This window comes from Diabrotica virgifera, chromosome 1 (assembly GCF_917563875.1).
Source record: "Diabrotica virgifera virgifera chromosome 1, PGI_DIABVI_V3a".
In the NCBI taxonomy this organism is placed as follows: Eukaryota; Metazoa; Arthropoda; class Insecta; order Coleoptera; family Chrysomelidae; genus Diabrotica; species Diabrotica virgifera.
Genome location: NC_065443.1, coordinates 54303886 through 54330557, shown reverse-complemented (window position 1 = coordinate 54330557; position 26672 = coordinate 54303886). Strand labels below are relative to the sequence as shown.

General features: G+C 34.0%; 1 protein-coding gene across 6 annotated transcripts in view; it reads right to left on the bottom strand.

Moving 5' to 3' along the window:
- LOC114324973 (YLP motif-containing protein 1) overlaps window positions 1–26672 on the bottom strand; it is a 103240-nt gene that overhangs the window by 13958 nt on the left and 62610 nt on the right. For 4 of the 6 annotated variants that reach the window (XM_028272907.2, XM_028272906.2, XM_050656451.1 and 1 more), the window contains exons 7-11: window positions 22517–22743; window positions 17202–17503; window positions 15301–15582; window positions 12163–12390; window positions 4470–4521 (exon numbers count right to left, since the gene is read on the bottom strand). In XM_028272907.2, coding sequence (XP_028128708.2) covers window positions 4470–4521; window positions 12163–12390; window positions 15301–15582; window positions 17202–17503; window positions 22517–22743 — 1091 coding nt within the window. Of the gene's footprint in view, window positions 1–4469; window positions 4522–12156; window positions 12391–15300; window positions 15583–17201; window positions 17504–22516; window positions 22744–26672 lie in introns of all 6 variants that reach the window. The other 2 variants (XM_028272909.2, XM_028272910.2) reach the window with 2 other exon arrangements.

The window sequence follows — 26672 nt, the reverse complement described above, 5'->3', positions numbered from 1 at the left end:
TAGGTAACATTAGGTCATTATGCTACAAGAGGCAACAGGCAACTGAATAAATAACATCTTCCAGCGTGAGAGATAGCATAATCAGGCCTATTCGGTAACTACAAATCGAATAGAAATTAGTAAAATCGAATAGAGGTCAGGTAAAATCGGATCGGAATTTGTAAGAATTGGTAGTCTGTAACTCACCTCGACCTCTACTATCGGAACGTTGCACAGTGGTCCAAAAACCCGAAAAGATAGCCAAAATATGAAAGCGTTTTTTGATTTGCATGAAATTAGGCATCCAGGGGTTTTTGAGGTCGCTAATTTTACAAATCCGAAGTCTAAATTGCAAAAAACAAAATGGCGGATGTAATATGGCGGGTTTATGTATTTTAAATATATGTAATACCGTCGAAATTTGATATCCAGGGGTTTTTGAGGATGCTGATTACGAATTCGATTATTAATCATATGAAAGTCTAAACTAATTTTTACTTTGTTTTTCAACAATACTGTACCTGACCCTTTTATCTACGATTTTACCCTACGATACTGAAATAACTAAAGATCTACAGTCATAACAACTACCTGAATGCTGCGGCATGATCTGTTTATTCTGCGTCGTTAACGATTCATATTGAAACTCATAGCGCAGAGCGCTTGTACAAAAAATTCTCGCAAAACCAAAGGGGCAGATAGTGGCAGCTAATTTTTATTGAATCTTAAAGAGAGAAATATAAGCTAAAAGATGATTGTAGTATCATCTTGGAATTCGATGGAATACTTAACTACATATTTGGCTATCTGAAAATTTAATTTTTTAAAAATATATACTTTCTTATTACTTTGTTCAACTTAAAATCTACTAAATATAACACATACAAATATTTTGATATTATCGGCTTTTATTAAAGATGGCTCCACGAATATCCTCCATTTTGCAGAATTGAATTTGAACACTTCGTTTTCGAGATACACGCACAAGACTGTGCGTATAAAATATTAGTTATTCTTAACCCGCCATTACACGCGCTATGAGGAAATCCCTCACCATATTTGTTTATAACCAATGAAATTGTGTAAACTAATACGATAACCTTTAGCACCCAGGAATGCCTTTAGCATGGTTTATGAGAGGGTATGAAAAAGTTATAGAATATTTCAGGCGGCCAGTGTGCTGTGTGATAGTTGAAAGAAGAGACATCCCTCTTTAAGTGAGGGAATTCCTCACTGCGCGTGCAATCACAGTGAAATCACGTTTCTGTTATCTCAAAGAAACTTTTAGGTTTTTATTTAATATTTAGGTAGGTTTAATTAAAATATTATTGTTTGGATTAGGTTAGGAACAGTGGCACACCGAGGGGGGTTTGGGGTTTAAAATCCCACCCAGAGCATATAGAAATATATATAAAAGAAAGTAGGAAAATGTAACTTGTCTTTCACAAATAATACAAAAAACTTTCGGTGCCCAAGCAAACCCCCCTCCCCCCCCAGAGGAAAATTCTAGGTGCGCCACTGGTTAAGAACCCATTTTTAAATTTACCTATTCTATTTGGGAAATAAGCCACAATTTAACTTGAAAAATTGATTTTATTGACGTTTCGAATTTTACCTCGGACGTCGTTATCAAAATACAAAATATTAATAGTTAATTACATAAATGCCACAAAGAAATAGCTTCAGAACAGTTTTTAATTTTAATTTGTATTTTTAGTAAAGTGAATTCGCGTAAAGAACGTTAATTTCTTCAGTGGCTTGCTGAAATTGAAAATTAAGAAAACTTGCTTTTGATCTATATTATTTTTACTTTTTTTTTTGTTAAATTAATAAAAAAAATTGGTTTACGAGACTTTCTATAATATGTGAGTACAACCCATTTTATATTTATACATGTTGACATTCATTCTTCCTCGAAATAAGTCGAATTTATGTAGGTGAGGGCGACGCTCATACGCGTGCAACCACGTCACAATAGAAGACGCGTGTAACGGAGGGTTAACTGCGCTTCTGTTCCGTACGAAGGTCAACTTTGAACTGAACTGGAAATTCAGGTATAGGAGATAGAGCTCTAGGGTTGCCAACACTGAATAGGGAAAATGTAATAAAATTCTCGAAACGTCAATTTTTTTTGACTTTTGGCCAGATTTTCGGGATTTTGGACCATTGTGCGTTGGGTAGAAATTGATTTTGACTACACAAGCTCTGTCGAGATCACATTTCGACATCGAAACTGGTCTTGACGCTTGCGCATTGGTATCATTATTGTTGTTTTGACGTGTATTTGTTAAAGAATTAGCGATTTTAGCCTGTGTTGTTATTTATTTAGATACTTGTATGTTTAATTTTATTTACCAATAATTATACAGCATCAAGGTTAATAGAAATTAAACATTTCAAGAATTGCTACTCTAATTAATTTACTGGTAGAATGTCTAGTGAGTTTCAAACGAAAAACCAAAATTTTCTTAGGAAAAAAACTTACTTTTACCGTGCTATAATATTTTATGCTCAGAGATAAAGTCTACTATGTAATTTAAATGAGATGTTTTTTTCTTTGGCGTTCCGATTGCAATTTTTTATTCTTGTGTTGAATTTGTCAAACTTAACCAAAACAAACCAAAATTTCTTCTTTTGTTGATGAATTCTTCGCGCCGCACTGGCTTCCCCAGTAACTTGAAAGTCACAGAACACTTATTTCACTTTTCATTGCGGGGTTGCCACCACCTCCTGAGCGCGTCAAATAGAAGTTGGGGTTTTCGATTTACACTGATTACGATGTGAGTTACAGAATGCCAATCCAAACACAACATGACGCGATAGCTATCCAACATTCCGATTTCGGGTAATTACGATTAGACTTGATCATTTCTATTCGAGTTGCTAAAAGTTACAAAATAGGGCTGAGTAAGTATTTACGGAAGTACTCGATATCATGTTAGTTGAACTGTAGACTACGTGCAGATCCGACACTGTCGTGCAATTCAGTATAATATAGAATAAAATAGTTAATTTTTAAGGTTCATTTTTCGCGCATGCGTAGTTGTCTATATTTCAAAAAATAACAACCAATAACTTAAGAGCACTTGATCTAAGATCAGATTACTGTAAGGTCACTCGTCATTGCCGATCTTTTTGTCATTAGGCACTGCACGCCAAATGCCTTGTTACGCTTGAGTAGATAAAATAATCTCTCAAGCAAATTCAATAACTTCTAAATATCGTTGTCGTGTTGAGGGTTTTAAGTCTGCGTTTTAAGTCGCGGTGCGTATAAGAGTAGTAGTAATGGGCAAAGGCAAAAAATTTTTAAAAATTGAAATCTAAAATTTCAAAAATTGACACAAGAGTCGATACTACTAAATAGTTCAGGACGTGATCTGCGAATAATAAAGCTCTTGATGAACACGAATACAGTGTGTGCTGTAATAAGAGAGAATAAGATTTTTCACAAGTATCATAAGATTAATTAATAGATATAAAATAATATCCAATATTGAACTGAGCCTTGAGTTCTAAATACTGAGCCATGGGTGCTGAATAAGCAACCCGTGGATGATTGCAAGAACATAGTTTGATTGTTGAAAATAATATAATTAAAAGACAGAATAAACTTGGTGTTCGTCGAGTGAAGATGTTTCATTCTCCCTTAGCTACTTAACATTGAAAAGAACCTGAACTACGACCTTAGCTCCCAGGGTGACTTATATATCAGTTATATCATATGGAAATCCTGCCAGGATCAGACCTGCAAATTGTCACAAAATGGTGTCTGGGTTACGCATTACCGCGCCACAAATATTACCAATATATTTATTGCTACTGTATACAGCTTGCCAACGTCATAAAATAAAAATAAACATGTAAATATATTTTAGCTCAAATATACGCACTCCTTGGACACAAAATTAAATTATGTTTTAAGTAAATTGTATAAAAAATAAAAAATAACGAAAAATAATTTATCCAACAAAAAGACTCCACTAATCAACATAACACCCTTAATATTGCTTTGTAACAATTTCATTGTAGCATATTAGATTTTTATCAATTATATACATGGGAATAAACCATACAAATGCCATCTTTATATGCCGTTTCGGCATTCATGTTTTCAAAATACAATGTTATTTGGATTATATTTAATTTTAAAAATTGTATTTTGATAATAACTTCCGATATGGGGCCGAAATGTCAAATAAAGAATTGGTTTTGTAATTTTCGCTGACATCCATATATGTAATTAATACAAAAACAATATGCCATGATAGTCTGGACGCTGTAAAACCATATCTAACCAAGAATCTTCTTCAACGCGTTAGTTTTATAGTCCTAGTAGTACTCATCATAGGTCTACCATTGACAGCCTAAATACCCGAAATAATCATAATTTCACACAAACAACAGTCTAAACATTCAAAAAATTTTGAAACTTTGGAACTCTTAAAAACCACACCTAATAAGAAGAAAGTATGCATCATTATTAAACTTACCGAGATTATTATTAGAACAGTCGAAATTGTCCCATTTGCTTCTTACGTGGTCCTAGAGGATACTCGATATTTAGTAAAGTTAAAAAATCAATAGTCAAACAATATTTTATAGTTTCGTCAGCGCTGTGAAAAAGATTCATTAGTATTCCATGATTTCGTGATGTGTTGAAGACAAGAGGAGAATCAGCTGATCAACCAGGTATTTCTATGATGTATTCGTCTTTAGTTGTCCTCTACCTACCTTATCGAGTACTTTGCAACTGGTAAAGCATTACAGTATAAACAACTAGCTTCATTTTTTGTATATTAAAGATCTAAATATAGTTTGTACATTTAATTTTTGAGGTATGACTACAATGCGAGATTTTACAGCTGGCATCTATCTTAACGAAACCGGAATATATTTAATATGACAGATGACAACCATGATGTTAGACAACCAGATATTAGAAGGTCAAAATAAGCAATTTGAAGCAATAGTCAGTCCCTTATGAAATTACTTTGCATAAAGAATAGGTTAAAATAAACAGATATTTTAAGGTAATGAGAACCTTTCAAACCTCTACCAAGAACAAAAGGCTAAAATCAGAATAAAAAGCGAAACATCTGGAAAAATCAATATCGAGAAGGGAGTAAGACAGGAATGTGCCCTCGCACCTTTGCTGTTCAACGTTTACTCTGAGAAGATATTTAAGAAAGCTTTATTTTAAGATGGTATAATTATTATAAACGGGCAATGTATAAATAACGTGCTATACGCAATTGATACGGTCATTCTCGCAGATAATGCTGAAGCACTGCAACGCCTAATGGACCGAGTAACAACTAGTGATTTTGAAAAAGTAACGATTACTATACAGAGAGGTAAATCGTTACTTTGATTACTTCGTACCAATCGTATCAGAGTGAGTACCTATTTTGAGTATTGTATCTACAATCGGTTGATATCAGAGTCGGATCGGTATTCCATGAGTGTTCACTGTTTGTTTTGGAATAATTACCAGTGGCGTGCCTACTTTCCTAATTCTTTAATTTTTAATTTGACTATAATTATGGAGTGTGTTGTTTGTTAAATTATAAATAATAGACCATATATAACATGTGATAGCTGCCAGAGGACTACACACAGGGATTGTTCGAATCTTACTGCTAGTGAATTAAAAGTTATTGATCTTAAGGGAACCAGATTATTGAAGTACTACTGTGAAGAGTGTGAAGCCGGAGTTAAATTAATTCCTACATTACTACAAAAAATTGGTGATTTACAAAACGAGTTGCAAGAAGTAAAAAAATGTGTTGAAGGTTACATGAGAAGTGGTGAAATGTCATTGAGTGTTAAGGAAGATTTAATCAGTGAAATTATGGATAGAGAGAGGAGAGCTTCTAATATTGTAGTTTTTAATGTAAATGAGTCCAAAATGAAGACCCAACAGGACAGAAATGCTGAAGACTTGACTACGGTAAACAAGATATTGGAAAATTTTGATATAGACAGAAAGAGCATTAAAGTTTTTAGACTTGGTAAGTTTACACCAATGAAAACTAGACCAATTAAAGTTATACTACCATCTAAAGAAAAGGTTATGTCTGTGCTGAAAAATAAACAACTGATTAAGGAAGCAGGTATCAAGATCTTTGCAGATCAAACCAACCAACAACGTGAGTATTATAAAAAAGTACAAAATGAACTACAGAATCTGATCGATTCAGGTGACCATAGCAAAACTATTAAATACATTAACAATAGACCCACGATTGTCAACAAAAATAATATAAATAATCAAAAAAACTAAAAATTGCACCTGATATAGGGTTACTTTTATCATCACCAGACAGTTGTTTAAAAATATTGCAACTAAATGCTCAATCTTTGACAAATAAGTTACTCAAACTTGAAGTCTTAACATTGCAAGAAACACCTGATATAATTTGTCTATCAGAACATTGGTGCACTGAAGAAAACATCAAATTTATGACCCTGAATGGATACAACATCGCCTCTTATTTTTGTCGAAAATTCCATATCCATGGAGGATCCATCATCTACATCAAAGCTGATATTACTAAATTCAAAACATTAGATGTCTCCAACTTTAGTGAAAAAATGGTGTGTGAGTGCTGTGCGATTTCTCTGTTTATAGCCAATAGGAAAATTTGTGTTATTAGTGTTTATCGTTCGCCATCAGGAGAAGTTCAGAGTTTTCTGTATAAATTACATAATATATTGGAGCTATGCAGTAAGTCACATCATGATATTTATATCTGTGGGGATCTAAACATCGATTATCTTGTCATGTCTAATAATAAGCAATCTTTTAACGAGTTTTTAGTAAGTTATAATCTGAGAGTCACGTCTGAGGTTCCTACAAGAGTTTTCGTAGATAAAGTGGGTAAAACATCATCTACTAAATTGGACTACATATTGACAAATATCGAACCACATCTTTATAAGTCAAATGTTTTCGAGGGACACTTCAGTGACCATAAATCATTTTCACTTAGTGTAAATTTGCAAGCCAATAAAGTATCGAAAAAAGATAAAAACCCATCAGTTACAGGGATATGTCAGATGAAAATATGATGATGTTTAAAGCAGGAATTTCTTCTACAGCTTTTGATGAAGTTTATTCCCAATTGAATGCTGAATATGCCACAAATTCATTTGTTGGCATTTTAGATTACAATCTAAATTTATATTGTCCAATAAAAACACGGTATTCGCGGTGTGCAAGTACTTGGAAGGGATACGTGAAACGATCGTGCGCGAATAGCGGAGAAATATTGCAACTTTCTTAAATAATTCATATTGTCAATTGAAATTGTCAAATTGACCAATTGACGTACATTTCATATCTACTGTCATTGAAAGAGAAAAATTATATGTTGCTCCACAATATTGATATGATATGCAATTATTATATGAAGGTAAATTTAATTAATTGTATTTTGCTTGCACTACTGCATTTGAATAACTAATTTTATTTACTACATACAATTGTTTACGTTTTCATCACATAACCTGAATCTTATTTTTTCTTATTATTTTTTTGGGCTATGGCCTTGACAATTATCCAGCAACCAGGACTAACGTAATTGGTCAATACAATTAAAAGTGCAAATAAAAGTGCAGAGCGTAGAAATAGGTGTCGCTTTGCGCAACTTGCACGGTCCCAATAAAACACTCAAAACGAATAAGGCTACATGGGTAACAAATGAGGTAAGACATGCTAGTGAAAAGCTAAAAAATCTATACTGGATAGCAAAAAATATAGGGAGTCTCGAGTCTCAAGATACCTATAAACAGGCAAAAAAAGAATATAATTCTCTATTAATAAATACTACAAAAAACTTTCATAATGACTTAATTAATCAATCTTACAATATACCAAAAACAATTTGGAATTTAGTAAACAGGGAAACTGGTAGGCAAAAGAACAGGTCTGATATTATTCTACATTATAATAAAATTATTACCAATTGTGATATTGCTAATTCGTTTGCCTCATATTTTGCTACAATTACAGAATACAATCTTCAAACTCATTTTGGCACATCGTTGCCTTCTTCTTGTACTACCTCAAAAATGTGTAACCAAACATTTTTCTCTTTACCCGTAACTCCAATTGAAATAAAAAATACAATCGATTAATTAAAAAATAAGCCTAGTACTGGTATTGATAACATATCTGTAAAAATAATAAAACTGATTAGTGAGCATATATCGAATCCTTTAACCCCTTTAGTTAATCTCTCAATTACAACCAGCCAATTTCCATCCATATTTAAAATGGCAAAAGTTATTCCAATCTTCAAAAAGAATGACCCTCATGATATTACAAATTATAGACCAGTATCTGTCCTTAGCATAATTTCCAAAGTAATAGAGAAGGTTGTATACAACAGAATGTTAAATTCCATAGAAGAATTCAATTTATTAACTCCAAACCAACACGGATTTAGACCAAAAAAGTCGACACTCACGGCCGCATGCAACTTGTTTGAGCGTATTTATGATGAATTAGATAGTAGAAACCATGTGGCAGGACTATTTTTTGATCTATCACGAGCTTTTGACTACTTAGACATAACATTTATTCACAATAAATTATATAACGCTGGTTTTAGAGGGATATTTCTAGAATGGGTAATAAATTTCTTAAGTGACAGGAAGAGTGTTGTGAAAATTAAAGAATCAAGCTCAGAACCATACACGACAAACAAAGGAGTACCACAGGGATCCGTGCTGGGACCATTATTATTCCTAATTTTTATTAACGATCTATCAGATCACATAAGGGCACTTATAATATCAATGTTTGCTGACGATACCTCGTTAATAATCTCTGCACGTACACTCGAGGAATTAAAAATGACAATGAAGACTGTTGTTGACTGCTTTAGATGTTGGTGTAATACCAACAGACTAATATTAAACATTGACAAGACAGAAATTATTTATTTTCATTCATACAACTCACCTACCAATGACTATAACTTAACCATCCATGATAGAAACAATATGTTATCTTCCACTCACTCTGCAAAGTTTTTGGGTGTGTTCATTGATTGTAATCTGAAATGGTCAGACCAAGTGAATTTCAGTGAACATGAAATTGAATAAAGCTTTTTATGCTATATCTAGAATTAAAAACACACTACCCATATCGGCATTAATAAACGTTTATTATAGCCTTGCTTACAGCCACATGTGCTATAATGTAATTTTATGGGGGAACTCAGTAGATAGTGCCAAAGTGTTCATTACCAAAAAAAAAAAAAATTATCCGTAAAATTTTTAATTTGGATTATCAACAATCTTGTAAACCAATTTTTATTAAACATCAAATTTTAACTTTCTACTGCCTATATATCTATAAATGTTTACTCTATGTAAAAGAGGAAATAAATACATTTCCAGTAAATGCAGACAATCACTATTACAATACAAGAAGTGCTGAATCTTTACGAGTTCCTAAACACAGAACATCCAAATTTCAAAATAGCTTCAGATATATGGGTCTGACCTTATACAACCATTTGCCAAAAGCTGTGAAAGAAATACCACTCTCCACTAAATTAAAAAAAAATGTTAAAGATTTACTCATAAAAAAAGCATATTATTCGATAAATGAATATCTGGAGGACAAACTGCAGTAGCTTCATATTTTACTTGTAAGAATGTTATTTTATATATTTTATGTTTTGCCAATTTTGTTGCACTGTGAATATTGTATTATACACATTGATGTTTTTTTTTTATAATGAATTCTGTATTGACGTATCCTATACATTTATTTTGAATGTCTTAAAGGATCAATAAAGTATGACTATGACTATCAGTACAGTTAACTAAAATTTTATCTATGAAGGGCGAAGGCTATGAAGAGTTTTACAGGATTACAGCGCGCTGAGAAGTAGCTGAAACAGAGGGAGGTATATCATTTAACAAAGCATGCACCCAGAAACAGATGTCTATACGATTTGTCGAGGTAGATAATTCACAGAATTTCATAGATGTTAGTTCTTTTGAAAATAAAAATGCAACACATTAGATTTTAATAATAAATAAACACTATTCTTATCAGGCCTAGAAAAAAATAGCTTAGATTGACCGGAAAATATAGAGAAATGATAATATTTCTAGACTATGATCATCAACTTTAATTTTACATGTAGGTATGGCATTGTTATTATTAGACCAGGGCATTTAACACAAAAAACACAGGAATAAATCTATTTTTAAATATAGTAGGTACATAGAGACTTGCAACTTTTTGCATTGTATTTAGGATTACGATGACGTCTGGAAAAAAAGTCTACAATAGAAAAATAGGTGGAAATGCATTATTACATTTTAAAGAGTATAAAATGAATCGAAAAATGCATAAACATGTTAAAATCAGTATATTAAGGGTCAGATTTTCTTATTTCGGGGTATTTGGGGTCACTGCTAAGGTACGTCATCTAGAGTTTCAAGGGTTTGTTTTTGGCACTTAATTGATGCAAACAGATTACTCGAGATTACTGATATTGTGGAGCAACAATGACAGAACAATTACATATCATTTAATTTCTATCCATTAAATAGATCGGTGAAGGTCGGTTTTATATCGGATCTTATACTTATATGAAATACTGAGAAATGTGATTCTCGATATGATTACCGGTACTCAAATACAAGTAATCATAGTAATCAAAGTATACAGTAGGAAAAATGAAAGAATACCCATGAACGAACATATAAAACACGCTGTATTTTCCTGTCACAGTGTCACACAGAAAATTGGCCAACGCAAGTACATGTAATAATTGTTATTACATGTCCTTGCGCTGGGCAATTTTCTTTGTGACACGGTGAGAGGAAAATACAGCGTGTTTTATATGTTCGTCCATGGGTATTCTTTTATTTTTCCGACTGTATTACTAATACTAATACAAAATATGTACTGAGAAATGCGATTCTAGATATAATTACCGGTCCTCAAATACAAAAGTAATCAAAGTAACGAATACTGTAAATGATTACTTTATACAAAAGTAACGATTTGTAACGAATACTTAAGTAACTATAATCAACATCACTAGTAACGACAGTCTGTAGAGAATTTGGAATGAAATTGAATACAAAGAAGACAAAAACGATGGTCATCAGCAAGCACCAAAACAGAAGGGTGAATGTCAATGTTGACGGAACAGATCTGGAAGGAGCAACAAGAATAACGTAATTTGAAAGTAACCTTGACGAAACTTGGGACCACTCACTAGAGATAAGAACACGCCTGGAAAAGGCACATACAGTGTTTTACAAAATGCAAAAAGTTCTACGCCAGTCAGCTGGACATTTCATTGAGAACTCGAATCCTTAAGTGCTATGTTTTCTCCACCTTGCTCTATAGTATGGTGTTGAAGCTTGGACAATGACAGAAGCAACACAAAAAAGAATCCAAGCATTCGAACTCTGGTGCTACCGTAAAATGCTCAGAATAGTCTACATGAGCCATACGACAAATGCGGAAGTCTTGCGGAGGATGAACAAGGAGAGAGAGGTTATGCTTATAATAAAACAACAGAAAACACAATATTTTGGCATATCGTAAGAAATCAAAAGTATGAACTGCTTCGACTTACAATCGAAGGCAAAATCGATAGCAAAAGCGGACCAGGAAGAAGACGCAACTCTTGACTTAAAAACCTACGACAATGGATGAATGTGACATCCACAGAACTATTCAAGGCAGCTGCAAATAAGATGAAATTTTCAAATGTAATGGCCCACGTCCTTAAGGATAAAGCACCGAAAGAAAAAGAAAAAAAAAAAGAACAAAAACATAAGTACATGCTTATACTAATCCCATTATGTTATAGCCACACCTCGTATACACTCACGTTACAAAGCAATAAAACAGTAAGTGTAAGAATCTCCAAATGATATCCAAAAAGCCAATCTGAATTTTTTAAAGATGGCGTATACATATTTCTTTTTCAGTGGATACTAATTTTTCGTTAGTCTACAATTATAATATTCACATTTCCTAGATGAAAGTTGTGGATTATCATGTTCAAAAATTCTTCCAAACTGGTTGATCAACTAATCTCCAACAATCCCTATAAACAGAAGAACCATACCACTACTACCAAGAAATACCTACAAAATCAAAGAAATCATTACTCTTTTGTTTCCTCTTACCCTTACCTCTGGATCATTGGTCTCGGTTGGTTCCGAACTCTTCTCATCTTCCACTTCCATTTCAACTTCTGCGATATTGGAATTTTGTAGTAAACTGGAAGCGTCTATTGTCGGATGATGGGAGGGGGTAGGCTCCCAGCCCGAGATTATATCCTCTATTTCGACTTCGCTTCTGTTGTGTATGTTTCTTTTATAGCATTGGACTGGATCCAAGTCCAACTGACATATGTATACCTGTAATATAGTTTGTAATGTACAAACAAGTATGTATATAAAATACGATAACTGAAACTCTACTTAGTTTTAGTAGAAAGAGTAAGTATATAAAAGAAACTGTAAAATTTATAAAAAATCCAAATATCTACACCTGCAAAAAATTTTTTACACAAATATACCTTCACTAACTAATACTAATAAGAGTTATTACAGAGAAGATATGCACAGACAGTACACAATACTTTACAAATTAGTACAGTCGAACCAGCTTATTAGAATACCGGTTATAGGAATATCCCGCTTTAAGGAATTCATCCATGTGATGAGACCGCTCCCGTCTGGAAAAATTTCTGATTCGGTTTCTTTGTGGATTCTTATTCAAAAATGTCCCTTTAAACAAATTTGAAGGGTGCCGGGTGGAATTTTTGGGCAGAAATTGTTTAAACAAATACAAAAGATCACGTTTTTTTGCTCCGGAACATATATTTTTAAGTTTCGTGGGTCATTCTAAACAAGAAAGATATCTTGTAAATTTTCTCAAAAATTGATAGTTTTCGAGTTGTAAGCTATTTAAAATCCGAAATATGCGAAAATACGCATTTTCCAGGCTTAAAAACTCATGTTTAAATTAGTATTTTTAAGGATGCCAGATACTTAAATTGAAGTTTAAACATTCAGCTTCAAGATTCTGAAGAGTGATCGCGTCTAAACTTAATTTAAATCGTTTTTTAATTATCGTTAAATATGCATGTCCATCCAATTTTTTTGCCGGTGCGGCGCGCTCTATTTCAAAAATCTCCTATTTTCCTCCGAAAAATATTTTTTATAGATTATTTGGGACATTCTAAATAAAAATAGTTTTTTTTTCTCAACATTTTTCTCAAAAGTTAATAGTTTTAAAGTTATAAGCGATTTAAAATCCGAAAATGCGTTATTTTGTCATTTTTCGGATTTTAAATCGCTTATAACTTTAAAACTATTAACTTTTGAGAAAAATGTCTAGAAACTTATTTTATTTAGAATATCCCAAAGGATCTAGAAAAAATATTTTTCGGAGGAAAATAGGAGATTTTTAATTAAAAAACAACGGTATGAATTAAAGTTAGACGCGATCACTCTTCAGAATCTTGAAGCTGAATGTTTAACCTTTAAATTAATTATCTGGCAACCTCAAAAATACTAATTTAAATATGAGTTTTTAAGCCTCGAAAATGCGTATTTTCGCATGTTTTAGATTTTAAATCGCTTATAACTCCAAAACTCAATTTCTGAGAAAAATTACAAGATACTTTTTTTGTTTAGAATGACCCAAAAACCTAAAAATATATATTTGAGAGCACAAAACGTGATCTTTTGTATTTGTTTAAAAAATTGTTTAAACAATTTCTGCCCAAAAATTTCACCCGGCACCCTTCAGATTTGTTTAAAGGGGACATTTTTGAATAGAAATCCACAAAGAAACCGAATCAGAAATTTTTTCAGACGGGAGCGGTCTCACCACATGGACTAAATAGAAATATGAGGTCCCGAAACGTTTCTACTCACCACCACCAATGAACGGTTGTTAGAATATCTCGGTTATAGGAATAGTTTAGTTGTTTTGAGATAATTTAATAAACATTTACATTGGAAGTCAGCATATTTTTTAAATTGTCAATAAGGGCACACGCAACGCTTTCGTTCTCTTGTTCTGGGCCCTCGATAATAATGTTTCACTGATAATGGAGTGTTGTAGTTGGTACACATCAGAGCAACCCCTTGTTAAATATATGCTTCTGTTTAAGTACAGCGTGTCCTATTCAGAACCGGATTTATGGTGACTTCTATTACTTGGTAAGATAAAGTATGGTTCTTAATAATTGACCTAGGCATTCTTTGAGTTTGGTGGCCCAGTAGGTCACCAAGTGGTGGTCTGCCACGATCTGTAGATGTAGTTTTGATGTTTACTTTATGATCAATCCCAGGTATGTATTTTGTTTTATTAGGTTTTATTACAGTAATATTTTGGTCGGGTATTGCATAGCTTCTTAGGTAGTCCACTTACTCATTGCAACATACTCATATTCACATAATTGAAAGGTGCCCAGATTAAGGAAATTTCTTTTTATTGAGCCTGAGATAGCATAATTCTTCTGTGATCTTAAGAAGTACACACTGCTATTCAGGTTCTCTGATGCTCAGACTCTCGTAAGGTTCCTACTACTAATTTCGGTATTTTCTGGTCTTCTTTTTGTTTTACTTTCCTCCACACTTCGACTTCCATTGTCAATCTTGTACGGAACTGAGTAACAGTCCAATCAGCTAACCTGACAGGTAATCCAATCAGGTAACGATTGGACCTGAGTAACAGTACTCAGGTCCAATCGAAGTCATCCTTCGAAGCTCTAATTATTATTAACGCCCTTTTGATATTGTTTTGTCGAAGGACCAATGGACAAATTCGAATGTAATATAATTTTCGAATTGTTTCTAATGCCCTGTGTCCGATACCTCTCGATCGATGATGATAAATAAATGTTGAAGTCGTGGAGTAAAAAAATGGTTTTATTGACAGCTACTGAATTGGTTAGGTAAACTTACAATATAGACTGCCATCAAAAGAGTCCGAATCCCCTAAGTTCACCAATAATGTACATCTCAGCACAAAGGTTAATGTATCTAGCATAGTAACAAAAACTTTGTACCTACTTTGAAAGCTTAAATATAATTTAAACGAGGGCATTATTGCAACACTATTTGGCAACTCATTCAATTTGCAGGAAGTTCAATAAACTGCTAATTAAACTATTAATCGATATGTTTCACAATTATACACGGTGCAACTATAAAAAATTAGAAAGTTAAGATTAACGTGAGATTACAAATTAAGGGATTAGTTTGTGATTGAACAGATAATACCTGGGAAATACGATAAATTGAAAAACTTACCTGAAAACCGTTTTGCTTGGCAAAACTCCACATTTCACCGAAATATTTAACTTTGTCATTGACGTTATCAACTACAATAAATGGAAAGTATCCATCAGTGATAGTTTTCTTAAATGACCTCATAAACGATTGCCTGTATGACTCTTCCATTTCTGCTTCATATTCATACACCATTTCTTTAATAAATTGCGTTTTCCCGTCTTCAACTACTTTCTTTTCATGTTCGACCATGAAATAATCGTCCAATGATAAAATTCTAGGTGCGGATCCACCATTTTCAATCTAGAAACAGTATTTGATTAAATAAATGCATAAATATTTTTCTAACCTACCAAATAAGTGACATTTGACATTTGTGACTATAGACCTAGTTTTGTGATATAACGATACATCACAAAGGCGAAATACTTTTTGATACATACAGTTGAACAGGGATCTGGTGAAAAGGCGGAGCTTGCAATGTGCAGAGAGAGAAAGTATTCGGGAAGAAAAGGATGGAATTTACCCGAACATTACGCTGGAATTCACGCTTGATAATCACTGGCTAGATATTAAAATTTTTACTAAGTTGTCAATAAATGGATGATCACAGTAATATTAGGTATTTTTAGCAGTGGCGGCTCGTGATTTTTACAATAGGGGAGGCTATACCTAACTGTAAAATATCTAGACAAATTTGTACTAGCAAAAAAAATCCGCCAAAAAAATCTAATTTAAGGCCCCATTTTTTTGACCATTTTTTATTTACATTTTATAATATGATCATAATTCACAATTTCATAATATCATATCATTTTAAAAATTAGTTAGTCTAATTGTAAAAGTGTATTACCAAAATTTGTGTCGTTTATTTGTTAACAATTCTATCTCTGTAAGTAGATATGCATATCAAAATAAATACAGATTTGAAGTTTTCCAGTCCATACAGGTTGAAGGTTCAAATTTTTTAAGATACTCAACTGAATTTTTTTAATTCTAAAAGCGGCCTACTGCGAATCCAAAAACACGGTAAATTAACAGATATTTTGCTTTGCATTACAGATATCGGAAAAAGTTATTTGAACAAGTTGTTCCAAATATTATTCTAATCCCACATACCAAATTTCTGCAGAGGCTGCTGGCCGATTAGCCGCCCTTGCCCAATCTCCGGGCAGCGTGTGCGTTAAGCGATGATGCAGCTCTAAGGAGACCGGGTCTCCTTAAACCATCCTTAAACGCTGCTGGGCTGCGCGGAGCATTAGCAAGTGAGATTTTCCGGCCAGCAGCCTCCTCTGCGATTTTAGGATCCTGACTACAAATAATGAAAAAACTAAAAGTGCGAATTTTGTGATGAAATTTGGTATGTGGGGTTAGAATATTATTTGGAATAACTTGTTCAAATAACTTTTTCCGATATCTCTAACGCGAAGCAAAATAGCAAAGTAAACAAAACAGTATAGCATGTGTAAAAAATTTATGGGGAGGCTAAGCCTCCCTTGCCTCCTCTGACCAGCCGCCATTGATTTTTAGTATGATACTATCTAAGTAAGATATGATATTGTTACGAAGCTTTGATTTGATTTTGATTGTATTGATTATATATATTACAATTATTATTTCCTTACCTTTACAATTTTTAATTTTAGCAGGGTTTTGAAAAGAACTTTTAAAACGAGTACAACTAAATAAATGAAAGGAAACAAGGCAACAGTGTACAAATATCGAGCAGCTCACGGCAGAACATCTAGGGCACGAATGACTTTGCTGGACATTCACTTGCAAATTTGTTTATGTGCGGTGACAACTTTATGTCACCAGATCCCCGTTCGACTGTGTCCATGATTTGATTGCATTTGATACGTTTGCTGAATTTGACTGTACAAAATAAATGAATAACAAAATATATTAAAATAAATACTTACTTCCTTATCTTTAATTAACTTAGCGAGATGGGTCTTTCCACTACCTGGAGGGCCCCTTAAAATAATAACAATACGAGGCGGCCTGTTAAAACGACCTGGAGGATTGATAATGTCTTCTATCATCGTTATTTCGAATTGCTTTGATGCAGGATTCGGAGGATTACTTAATTCTGGACTTCTGCTTCGTCGACTACTCTGTTCGGAATGGTGTCGAGATTGCTCAACTTCTTCGAAATCCATATCCGCATCAGACAATTCGTCAAAATCTTTGGAAGATATTTTGCTAGTTCTTTTGCGGTTATCTGTGAAAATTTTAATCAGATCCATTAATGTAATCCAACTAAGATAATAAACTATAAACTTGTACAAATATTGCTGTTGCCATTAGGGAACAACAAGGTAGACTAAAGACAGAAATATTAAGCTGAATAAACAAAGTTAATATAATAGGTACACCTAATACTTATAGCACATTCTTTAAGAACAAGAAAATTAAAAAAAAAAACAAAAATAAGAGTGTATGCCTCAGTTCGAAGCTAGGACAAAATAATCCCCGGACAAAAAATCCTCACAAATTATCCATGGACAAAAAATCCCCAAGAAATATTTGATGCCGAATAGTTCTTAATTTTTTTTCCGTGAATGCAATGAATTAGTGTAAGTTCATTACTCTAAATTCAATTCCAATGCCAGAACCACGTATTGCGAGGAAAGTTACACATTTTTCAATTATTTTGAGCTTTTTTGGCGCTTTTGGGAACAAATTTATGGGCATTACTATTCGATATCCGGTTTTTAGAACACGTAATTGAGGATCAGTGTGCAGAAAAATTTTTGCGATATTACGAATGTTTAGCTTTCTTATGAAAACGCAGAACACAGGTTTATGACATAGCTTTTGAAAGCTTTTGAAGCAGGTTTTTTAAATGCTGCTTGCATTGAATTGAAACTGATGTCCAAATATTTTTCGGTATTACTAAAAATATTACTACTGTGGCGACACGCTTTAATTACTATTTTTGCCAATTTTATTTTTTAATAACTTTTCTCAAAACGATCATATAAAATTCACATTTAATATACAAACCAGATGCTAAGAAGCTTTACGAAATGAAATATATCCCTATCCATATGTTTTTGGTGTGTTCAGTTTACCAAACTGAACTCCCCATAAATTAATTACCTTATCAGACCTTATGTCAACGCACTTTGGAAATGCATTCGAAGACGTTTCTTAAAACTACAGAAAGGTTCTGAGCTTTTAAAACGCCAGATGTAATTTATTGCCCTTTTTAGCCATATTGTAAAACCGCAAACATGATGACCGTGTTGTGGTCTCTGCAGTATCGTCACGGCAGGCAGGCAGTTCAGACGCACCCTCGCTGCCCCAAAACAATAAACAACCCTCTTACGAGATGAATAAGCACACTATTTAACCAAAAATAAAATAAATATTACTGTTCGTTATTTACACTTATTTTTAATTGATTCCGTTTACACCCACCATCGGAACACTACCATACTCTGAAGAAATAGTTGGTGACTACCAGTGTGATTTCAGGCCTGGAAGATCGACTGTTGATAAAATATTTACTATTAGACAAATGCTTAAAAAGTATTGTGAGTATAATCAAGACGTGCATCAGATCTTTATAAATTTCAAATAGGCTTATGATTCAATTAATCGTCCAACACTATGGAATGCAATGGTCGAGCTGGGCGTACCCAAGAAACTAACTGCGGTAACACATATGTGTGTAAGTAACTCCATTGCACAAGTTATAGTACGGGAAAAATATCAAACGCTTTCTGCGTAAATTCTGGACTGAAACAGGGAGATCCGTTGTCCCCATTGTTGTTTAACCTGGCCTCAAATTATGTCATGCGAAAAATTTATCCAAAAATCAAACCATACATAGCAGGGGAGAGACCAGATGGGAGAAGGTATGTAGGACGGCTTAGAAAAAGGTGGAAGGATGCAGTCAGAGAAGATCTGGAGAAAATGGGAGTGAGACAATGGGAAATAGTGGCACAGGACCCACGAACATGAAGGCAATAGTAAACGCGGCAAAGACTGTCGAAGATTTATAACGCCATTGATGATGATGATGACAAAATATTTTTGACGTTAAATTTATAAAAAGAAACAGGTTTTTTACATTACAATCAAGATTTTCGTTTTCAGGGCCAGAAGTTATTATCACGAATAGGCAATATTTTGAACAGAGTTATTCAAAGCAGAGTGAGCAAAGATTTAAGGGAATAATTACAACATGAATCCCACAGCTATAGCTCATTCTCCATGATTTTTGAAAAAACTCACAAATGGAAATCGAAATTTGGTAATCGAAATTACAATTCATGCTTAATTTTAATTGCTAATATGTATTTGAATATTGTAACGTTACAAACGTCACATCTTGGATATTTTATTTTTAAATAATTATTTTACTTTATTTTCTTTAATAGTTCATTAGTAATTATTTTCTGCTATTTGTTTTATTGCCCTCTTTTATTATCTTCTATTTACTATATCTCTTTTCGTTTAAATCATCAATTGAACATACTGAACGTACCCCATACATTCTTACTCTGTAAGTATCTGTTTTTCAATACGGAACATACCCGCTGACACAAAATGAAAATGGAAGGGACAGGGAAAATAAATCTATTTAAAGAGATGAGCCCATAAGGCCTTATCTATTTCCAGACTTTCGTTCTCTTGGGGCGAGTTCTTATTCTTATCATATTAATTACATTTCTCCATCTAACAGTCTTTCTAATGTTTTTTTTTATATCTAAACTAACCTCCAATGTCAGACCATGTGTTCTGATATTTTAGTTTTAAATATATGTTTTTAATTCACATAATATATGCACGTTTAGTAATCAAATTATTTAACTATGTATTCTCCTCATTTTAATTCCATTTAATTTACCCTTGCCATCTGCTACTGTTTGAATACTATTTGGCAAAGGTACAATTTGGTTATTAACTTCTTGATTGTTGATATGTGTTTTACTGTTACAGTTTTTGGATAAGATCACCGTCCTCCCTTTGGGAGCTTCAGAAAAGCCTATCGCCGGCGATGACACTAAGGCTGATGACAATGGGACCATGACATCTAGACAGCAGCACCCAACATCCAAGTACGACACCACCAAGACCGTAGCTGCACTGACCTAGGGTCACAACATCTGCCCAGGTCAAGAGAAGTCCACAACAGTACCATTCAACATCAAGAAGTTACCATCGAATACCAAAAGCCATAAGTATAATCCAGAATTGTTAGTTTTTGGCAAGAATTTGAATATATTTGTTAACGCAATTTACTAAGTCATATTTTTATTATATCTTTATTGAACAATAAACATGATTAGTTAAAACTATTGTTTTGTTTGCTTCCATTCTAAATTTTCAGAGTTCATATCTAAGATTAGGATAAGACGAACACACACCTGAGTGACTGAGCTAGGCTGAGGGTGTAGCGATGGCTATCTTGGATGATTAAGGTAATATTTTCGAATATTATTTCAATTAGCTGGGGTAGTCCATCGCGTATTTAGTTTCAATATAATTGCTAAAATTATATATGAGAAATATTTCTTGGGGATTTGTTGTGGGGATATTTTGTCCAGAAAAATTTGTGGGGATTATTTGTCCGGAATTTGTGGGGATTATTTATCCGGAATTTGTGGGGATTTTTTGTCCGGGGATTATTTATGAGGAATTATTGTGGGGATTTTTTGTCCAGGGATAATTTGTGGAGATTTTTTGTCCGGGGATTATTTGTCCGAACCCTGTCAGTCCTGGCATCAATTCTAATATAAGGACCTAAGTATTGTATTTTCCGCTCTTTAATTATGCTTAGTAATTCTTTTTGTTTACTCGTGCGCCACAGTACCTCATCGTCGGTAACTGTTTGTACCCATGTAATTCTCAGCATTCGTATGTATATACATCGCATATTCTCTTTTTATTTCATAGTCCATTGTCCAATTTTCACAGCCATACCACAGTATAAAGAGGGACACAGTATAAAGAGGGACAGTAGAACCACTCTCCGAAAAATTGGAAGTAAAATCTGTAGTCGCGCATGGCGACCGCGCAATGTTCTTAGTCGCTTTTGCCCCACTCTCGTATTGCTTGTCGCATAGAAACGTACGGATTTTAACAGGGAAAACCCGCATCCACCACTGGTGAATTACCAATTGCGTACTGCCGGTATTACTTCTTGAGATCAAAGCGCCGACAGAGGAGTGATTTTACTGTGGAACCTCTATATACTGTGGCCATACAGAAAGACAGAGAAAACGTAACATCTGATCATTTGGAGTCTGAGCTCTAGACCAAGCTTTGATCTTGTAAAAAATGTTGTCATGTTTATGAGTGTTTTCCCCACTTGTTAGGTTCTTAATAGGATTTCTTTTTCGGGTTACACTGGCTGTTGATATTTGCTCCCAAATATTTTATGGAAGTTAGCTGGTCTATCATCTGTCCCTTGGCATACAAATGTATGTTTATTGGTATCTTTGAAAATACTAGGATTTTAGTTTTAGAAACGTTTAGATCTACACCGAACATTTCGCTATGACAACTGCCGCATTTATTATATTTTGTAGTTTTTGTGCGTTACTTGCTATTAGGACGGTATCAGCGTACCTGATGTTGTCTATGTCGGTTCCGTTAAATTTGATTCCACCTTGGACCTCGTCTAATGCTTATCTGAATATAGACTCCGAATACAGATTAAATAAAAGCGGTGATAATACGCAACCCTGTCGCAATCCTCGTCGGATTCATATATCTTCGGATGTTGTGTGCTATATTTCAATTGTTGCTGTTTGGTGTCAATACGTTTGATGTTTAAGTAATAGTTTGCGTCAACTGCTGGACATAAGCCTTCCTCATTTTTGTCCATTGTGCTCTATTGTGAGCACTTTGCATCCAATTTCTTGAGATCGTCAGACTTCTTCTACTTCTTTTGTCCTGAAACTCCTGTTCTTCGTCTTAAGTCTTGATTTCTAACTCGGTCACGATGCGATATACTCAGCATTGACCTTTCCATTTTCCTCTGAGCTATTTGCAGCGTTTTAGAAGTTGTAGCTGTCAATGTCAAAAGTTTCGGCACCGTAGGCCATCAGATAAAATGTGTCCGAGGTTATAAACACCTTATGTTCACTTTCCAGGTTTATCCCTTTTACACATACGACTGTACAATAATTAGTCGTGTATTGAAAGAATTATTACAGAAAATCATACAAAAGTTAAATCAACAAATCACTTTAAAAATGAAGAAAATATATATATTTACCACGATTATTTTTCTGTTTCCTATTATTATCATGGTCCTTAGCTCTGTATCCTTCTCTACTTCTGTCCCTGTCTCGACTTCCGTTTCTGCCTCTAGTGTCATCTTCACTTCTCCTGCTATTTCGACGATAGTCATCTCTGTCAAATGATCTCTCTTGTCGATTTCTTCCCACATCCCTGTCTCGTTCATCGTATCTAAACCGGTTTTCACCTCTTTGAGCAGAATATCTACAACAAAAATTACAAGTTTCCATTAAAAGAGCCAGTTGCAACAAGGAAGACAGCAATAATGCAATACTTAATGTTAAGGCAATGGATACGTCCAGCAGCTCTCAGTAGCTGACTTTAAGATCAAAGCGGCTTGGTGGTGCTGGATGCATTTTGTCCATACACATTTATAATGTAGTCGATTTCGCTAATCTGAGACACAACTGTCTAGTGATGTTAGTAATTTTTTTTGGAAAGTTAGGTTGCTAGACGTGGCTGGAAATTACTACACAACCCAACATACCTGCTCATAGCCAATTTTATTAGTAGTGAACAAATATAAATAACAAACCTTACGCCAATCAATAATTATTTATTTACGTTACTATAATGTATTGATAACAAATGAGAAAATTATTTATTATAAAAAATAAAAATATTTTGAAGAAACAAATTCCACAAAATTTTATGAGTTTAGTATACACTCCCACTATTTCCAATAATACTTCTTTTTTTAATGAAAGATTAAGTTGATTTGAGCGGTTAATAGTGTTAGGTAGGAATTTTTGTGTTGTATGTTTCCTACTCTGAACCTGTCAAAATGAATCTCGGCTGAGCGAATTTAGTGTATTCTTTTTCTCATAGGCATCTTTCAGTGCGTCACAGTTTTTCGATTTCTTTCTAACGCATTAAATTGTATGTGACAGAAAAAAAAAGCACGTCCGTGATTACAGTCATTTATAACATTTATTCTAGCTGTCGATAGATGGCGCTACATTCGAAAAAAAAATTTACGAATTATATAATATATCTACGAATATAATCTGTACAATTTATAAGACTATACAAATCAAAGAAAATACCATTTTATAAATGCAATAAACACAATTTTTATGCCAAATTGCAAATAAAATGTGACAATGTCAGATTTAACTAAAATGTCATGTTTTTTTTTTTATTATCTCCCTTTATTGACAATCAGATATAAAACAAACATCTATAAGTCAATTTGTTGGTCTTACATTAAATTAAATTATTGTAAATGTGGTGACGTGGAGAGGTAAACATCCAGCGATGTTTCCTCAGTTACCTCTTAGGTCGGAGGGCCAGCTTCTTCTTAGTCTTCTATTGTGGACAGGTTGCAGTAGTGGATGAAGTAGTGGATTAGGATGGTCTTCTAGTTTGTTGTGGTGTTTTCTGTTGTTTTCTCGGATGACTTCGGTTACATATGGAATTTTTAGATCTGTGTGTAGAGTTTGGTTTGATACATACCATGGTGCATTAACTATTGCTCGAAGTATCTTGGATTGCGCTCTCTGGATAATCACAGTATTGGATTTGCTAGCACAGCCCCACAGTTCAATGCCATAAGTCCAGATTGGCTTTATCACTGCTTTATATATTAGCAATTTGTTTTCTATTGAAAGATGGGAATTTCTTCCAATGAGCCAGTAAAGTTCTTTGGTTTTTAGGTCAAGTTGCATTCTTTTCTTTGTTATATGGTGTTTCCAGTTGAGTTTATTGTCAAAGTGTAGCCCTAGATATTTGACTTGATTACTTTGTGGTATTTTTATTTGATTGATGGTTACTGGTGGGCAGGTTCCAGTCCGGAGAGTGAATGTTATATGGGATGATTTTGTTTCGTTTACCTTAAACTTCCACTTCTTCAGCCATATTTCAAGTGAGTTTAGATGCTCTTGGAGATTTTGTGTTGCTGCAATAGGATCGTCATGCTTGGCAAAAATAGCAGTGTCGTCTGCAAATGTCCCGATGGTTGTTTTATCATTTGTAGGCAAGTCATATGTATATAGTATGTACAATAATGGTCCTAGTATGCTCCCTTGTGGTACGCCAGAGTGAATAGGCTTGTATTCCGAGACTTCTTCATTAACTTTTACTTTAAACTGCCGTTCGTGTAGGTAGGCTCTCAGTAGGTTGTAGTAACTTGCTGGAAGAATTCTTTTTATTTTGCATAACAAGCCTGGATGCCAGACTTTGTCAAAAGCCTGACTGATGTCTATAAAGGCTGCTGTGCAGTACTGCTGATTTTCAAGTGACTGGTTAATGGCGTTGACTATGCGATGGCATTGTTGAATCGTTGAATGGCTTTGTCGAAATCCGAACTGATGATCTGGGATCCAATTTTGTGGATTTATTTCTGCATTTATTCTGTTTAGGATAAGTCTTTCAAGCAACTTGGAGATTGTTGGTAATAAGCTGATAGGCCTATATGATGAGACATCTAGAGGGTTTTTGCCAGGCTTTGGTATCATAATTATTTGTCCAATTTTGAGTGCTTTGGGCCAGTAGTCACATCTAAGTATTGCATTGAATATGTGCAGTAGTTTAACTATGCCCTTTTTGGGTATTTCTTTTAACATTTTTGCGGTTATCAGATCTTCGCCTGGTGCCTTCTTTGGGTTTAGGGTGGCAATTACGTCTCTAATTTCTTTTGGAGTAAATAGTTTTATTCGGTCCTGTATCTGTAGTGGTTCTTCTAATATTTGGTTCGCTTCTGGTACTTGGTCGTCATTTAGTGGAGTAAAAACTTCTGCTAAATACTCGGCAAATAGGTCAGCCTTTTCTTTATCACTTTTTGCCCATGGTCCTGGTGGTGTTGAATTTTTACGTATTGGAGGTAATGCTGTTATTGGCTTTCTCTTACTTTTTATGGGCTTCCATATAGAGTTGTCTTGTCTTGAAAGATTGGTGATATAATTCGTAAATGACTCATTTTTGACTTCTTGCAGCTTTGATTTTAATTTGTTGCTGATGCGATTGTATCTTGTTCTGCTGTCTGGTGTGTGTGTTCGTTGCCATGCAGATCTGGCCTTTCTTTTTTCAGCTACCAGTTTTTTTATTTCTAAAGGTATATTACTTATGTTTCTGTTGGGACTACTTTGTGGGGTAGCTGATTTAGCTGCATACTGTAGTATGTTTATAAATTTGTTATAGTCCTCTTCTATTTCTTCCGGTTTTTTCAGCCTCGTTGTTATTTCGATAGTATCGTGAATTATTTGTCGGTAAGTGGCCCAGTTTGTTTTATTGTTGTGCAGGTGGAGTTTTGGTTTTTTAGTGATAACTGTTGTACTTACCGTTGCTATTATTGGGCTATGGTCAGTAGTTAGGTCATAGCTTGGTGTTATATCTGTATAAGTTATACCGATACCGTTTGTTATGAAGAAGTCCAATAAATCTGGTTTTTTGTTGGGATCGGTCGGCCAGTATGTTGGTGTTCCCGTTGAGATAAATGAGTAATTCTTATTTTGTATAACATGTGCCAGTTCTCTGCCTTTTGTTGTTATAAGTCGTGACCCCCACAAGGTATGCTTGCTGTTGTAATCTCCCCCAGCAATGAATTTTGGTCCTAAAGTTTGGAAAAATTCTTCATAGTGTTCTCGTTTTAGATTATGGCGAGGAGGGCAGTACACAGCTGTTACGTTGACATTATATGGAAGTGCTTCAATGCTTACTGTCGTTGCTTGTATGTGTTCTTCTTTGTACTTCAGTAGTTCATGATGTTTAATATTTTCTTTGATGAGTATTGCTGTACCATCCGTGGGCTGTGCCGTCAGGATGCTCAGTATGATATAGTTTATATTTAGGTATGTTAAAATAAGTTCTGTTTGTGAAGTGTGTTTCACTAATTAAAAATATGTCAATTTTATTTATGTCTAGAAATATTTTCACTTCTTCTGTATGGCTTGGAAGGCCGTTGGCATTCCATTGGGCTATTCGAAGAAACTTAGCCATTTATTTCATTTTGTTCATAAGCATGGTAAGCATGTTGAGGACCATGCTATTTTGTTGGATTAGTTGGTTGAATAGATTCTTGAATTCTTCCAAAAACTTGTTTAACACAGTGGTTGTATCTTCTGTTTGGTTGCGTTTAGTTACTTCAGCATAGCTCATGCCCTGGGGCAGTGGATTGGATAGTTGTTGTGTGTTTC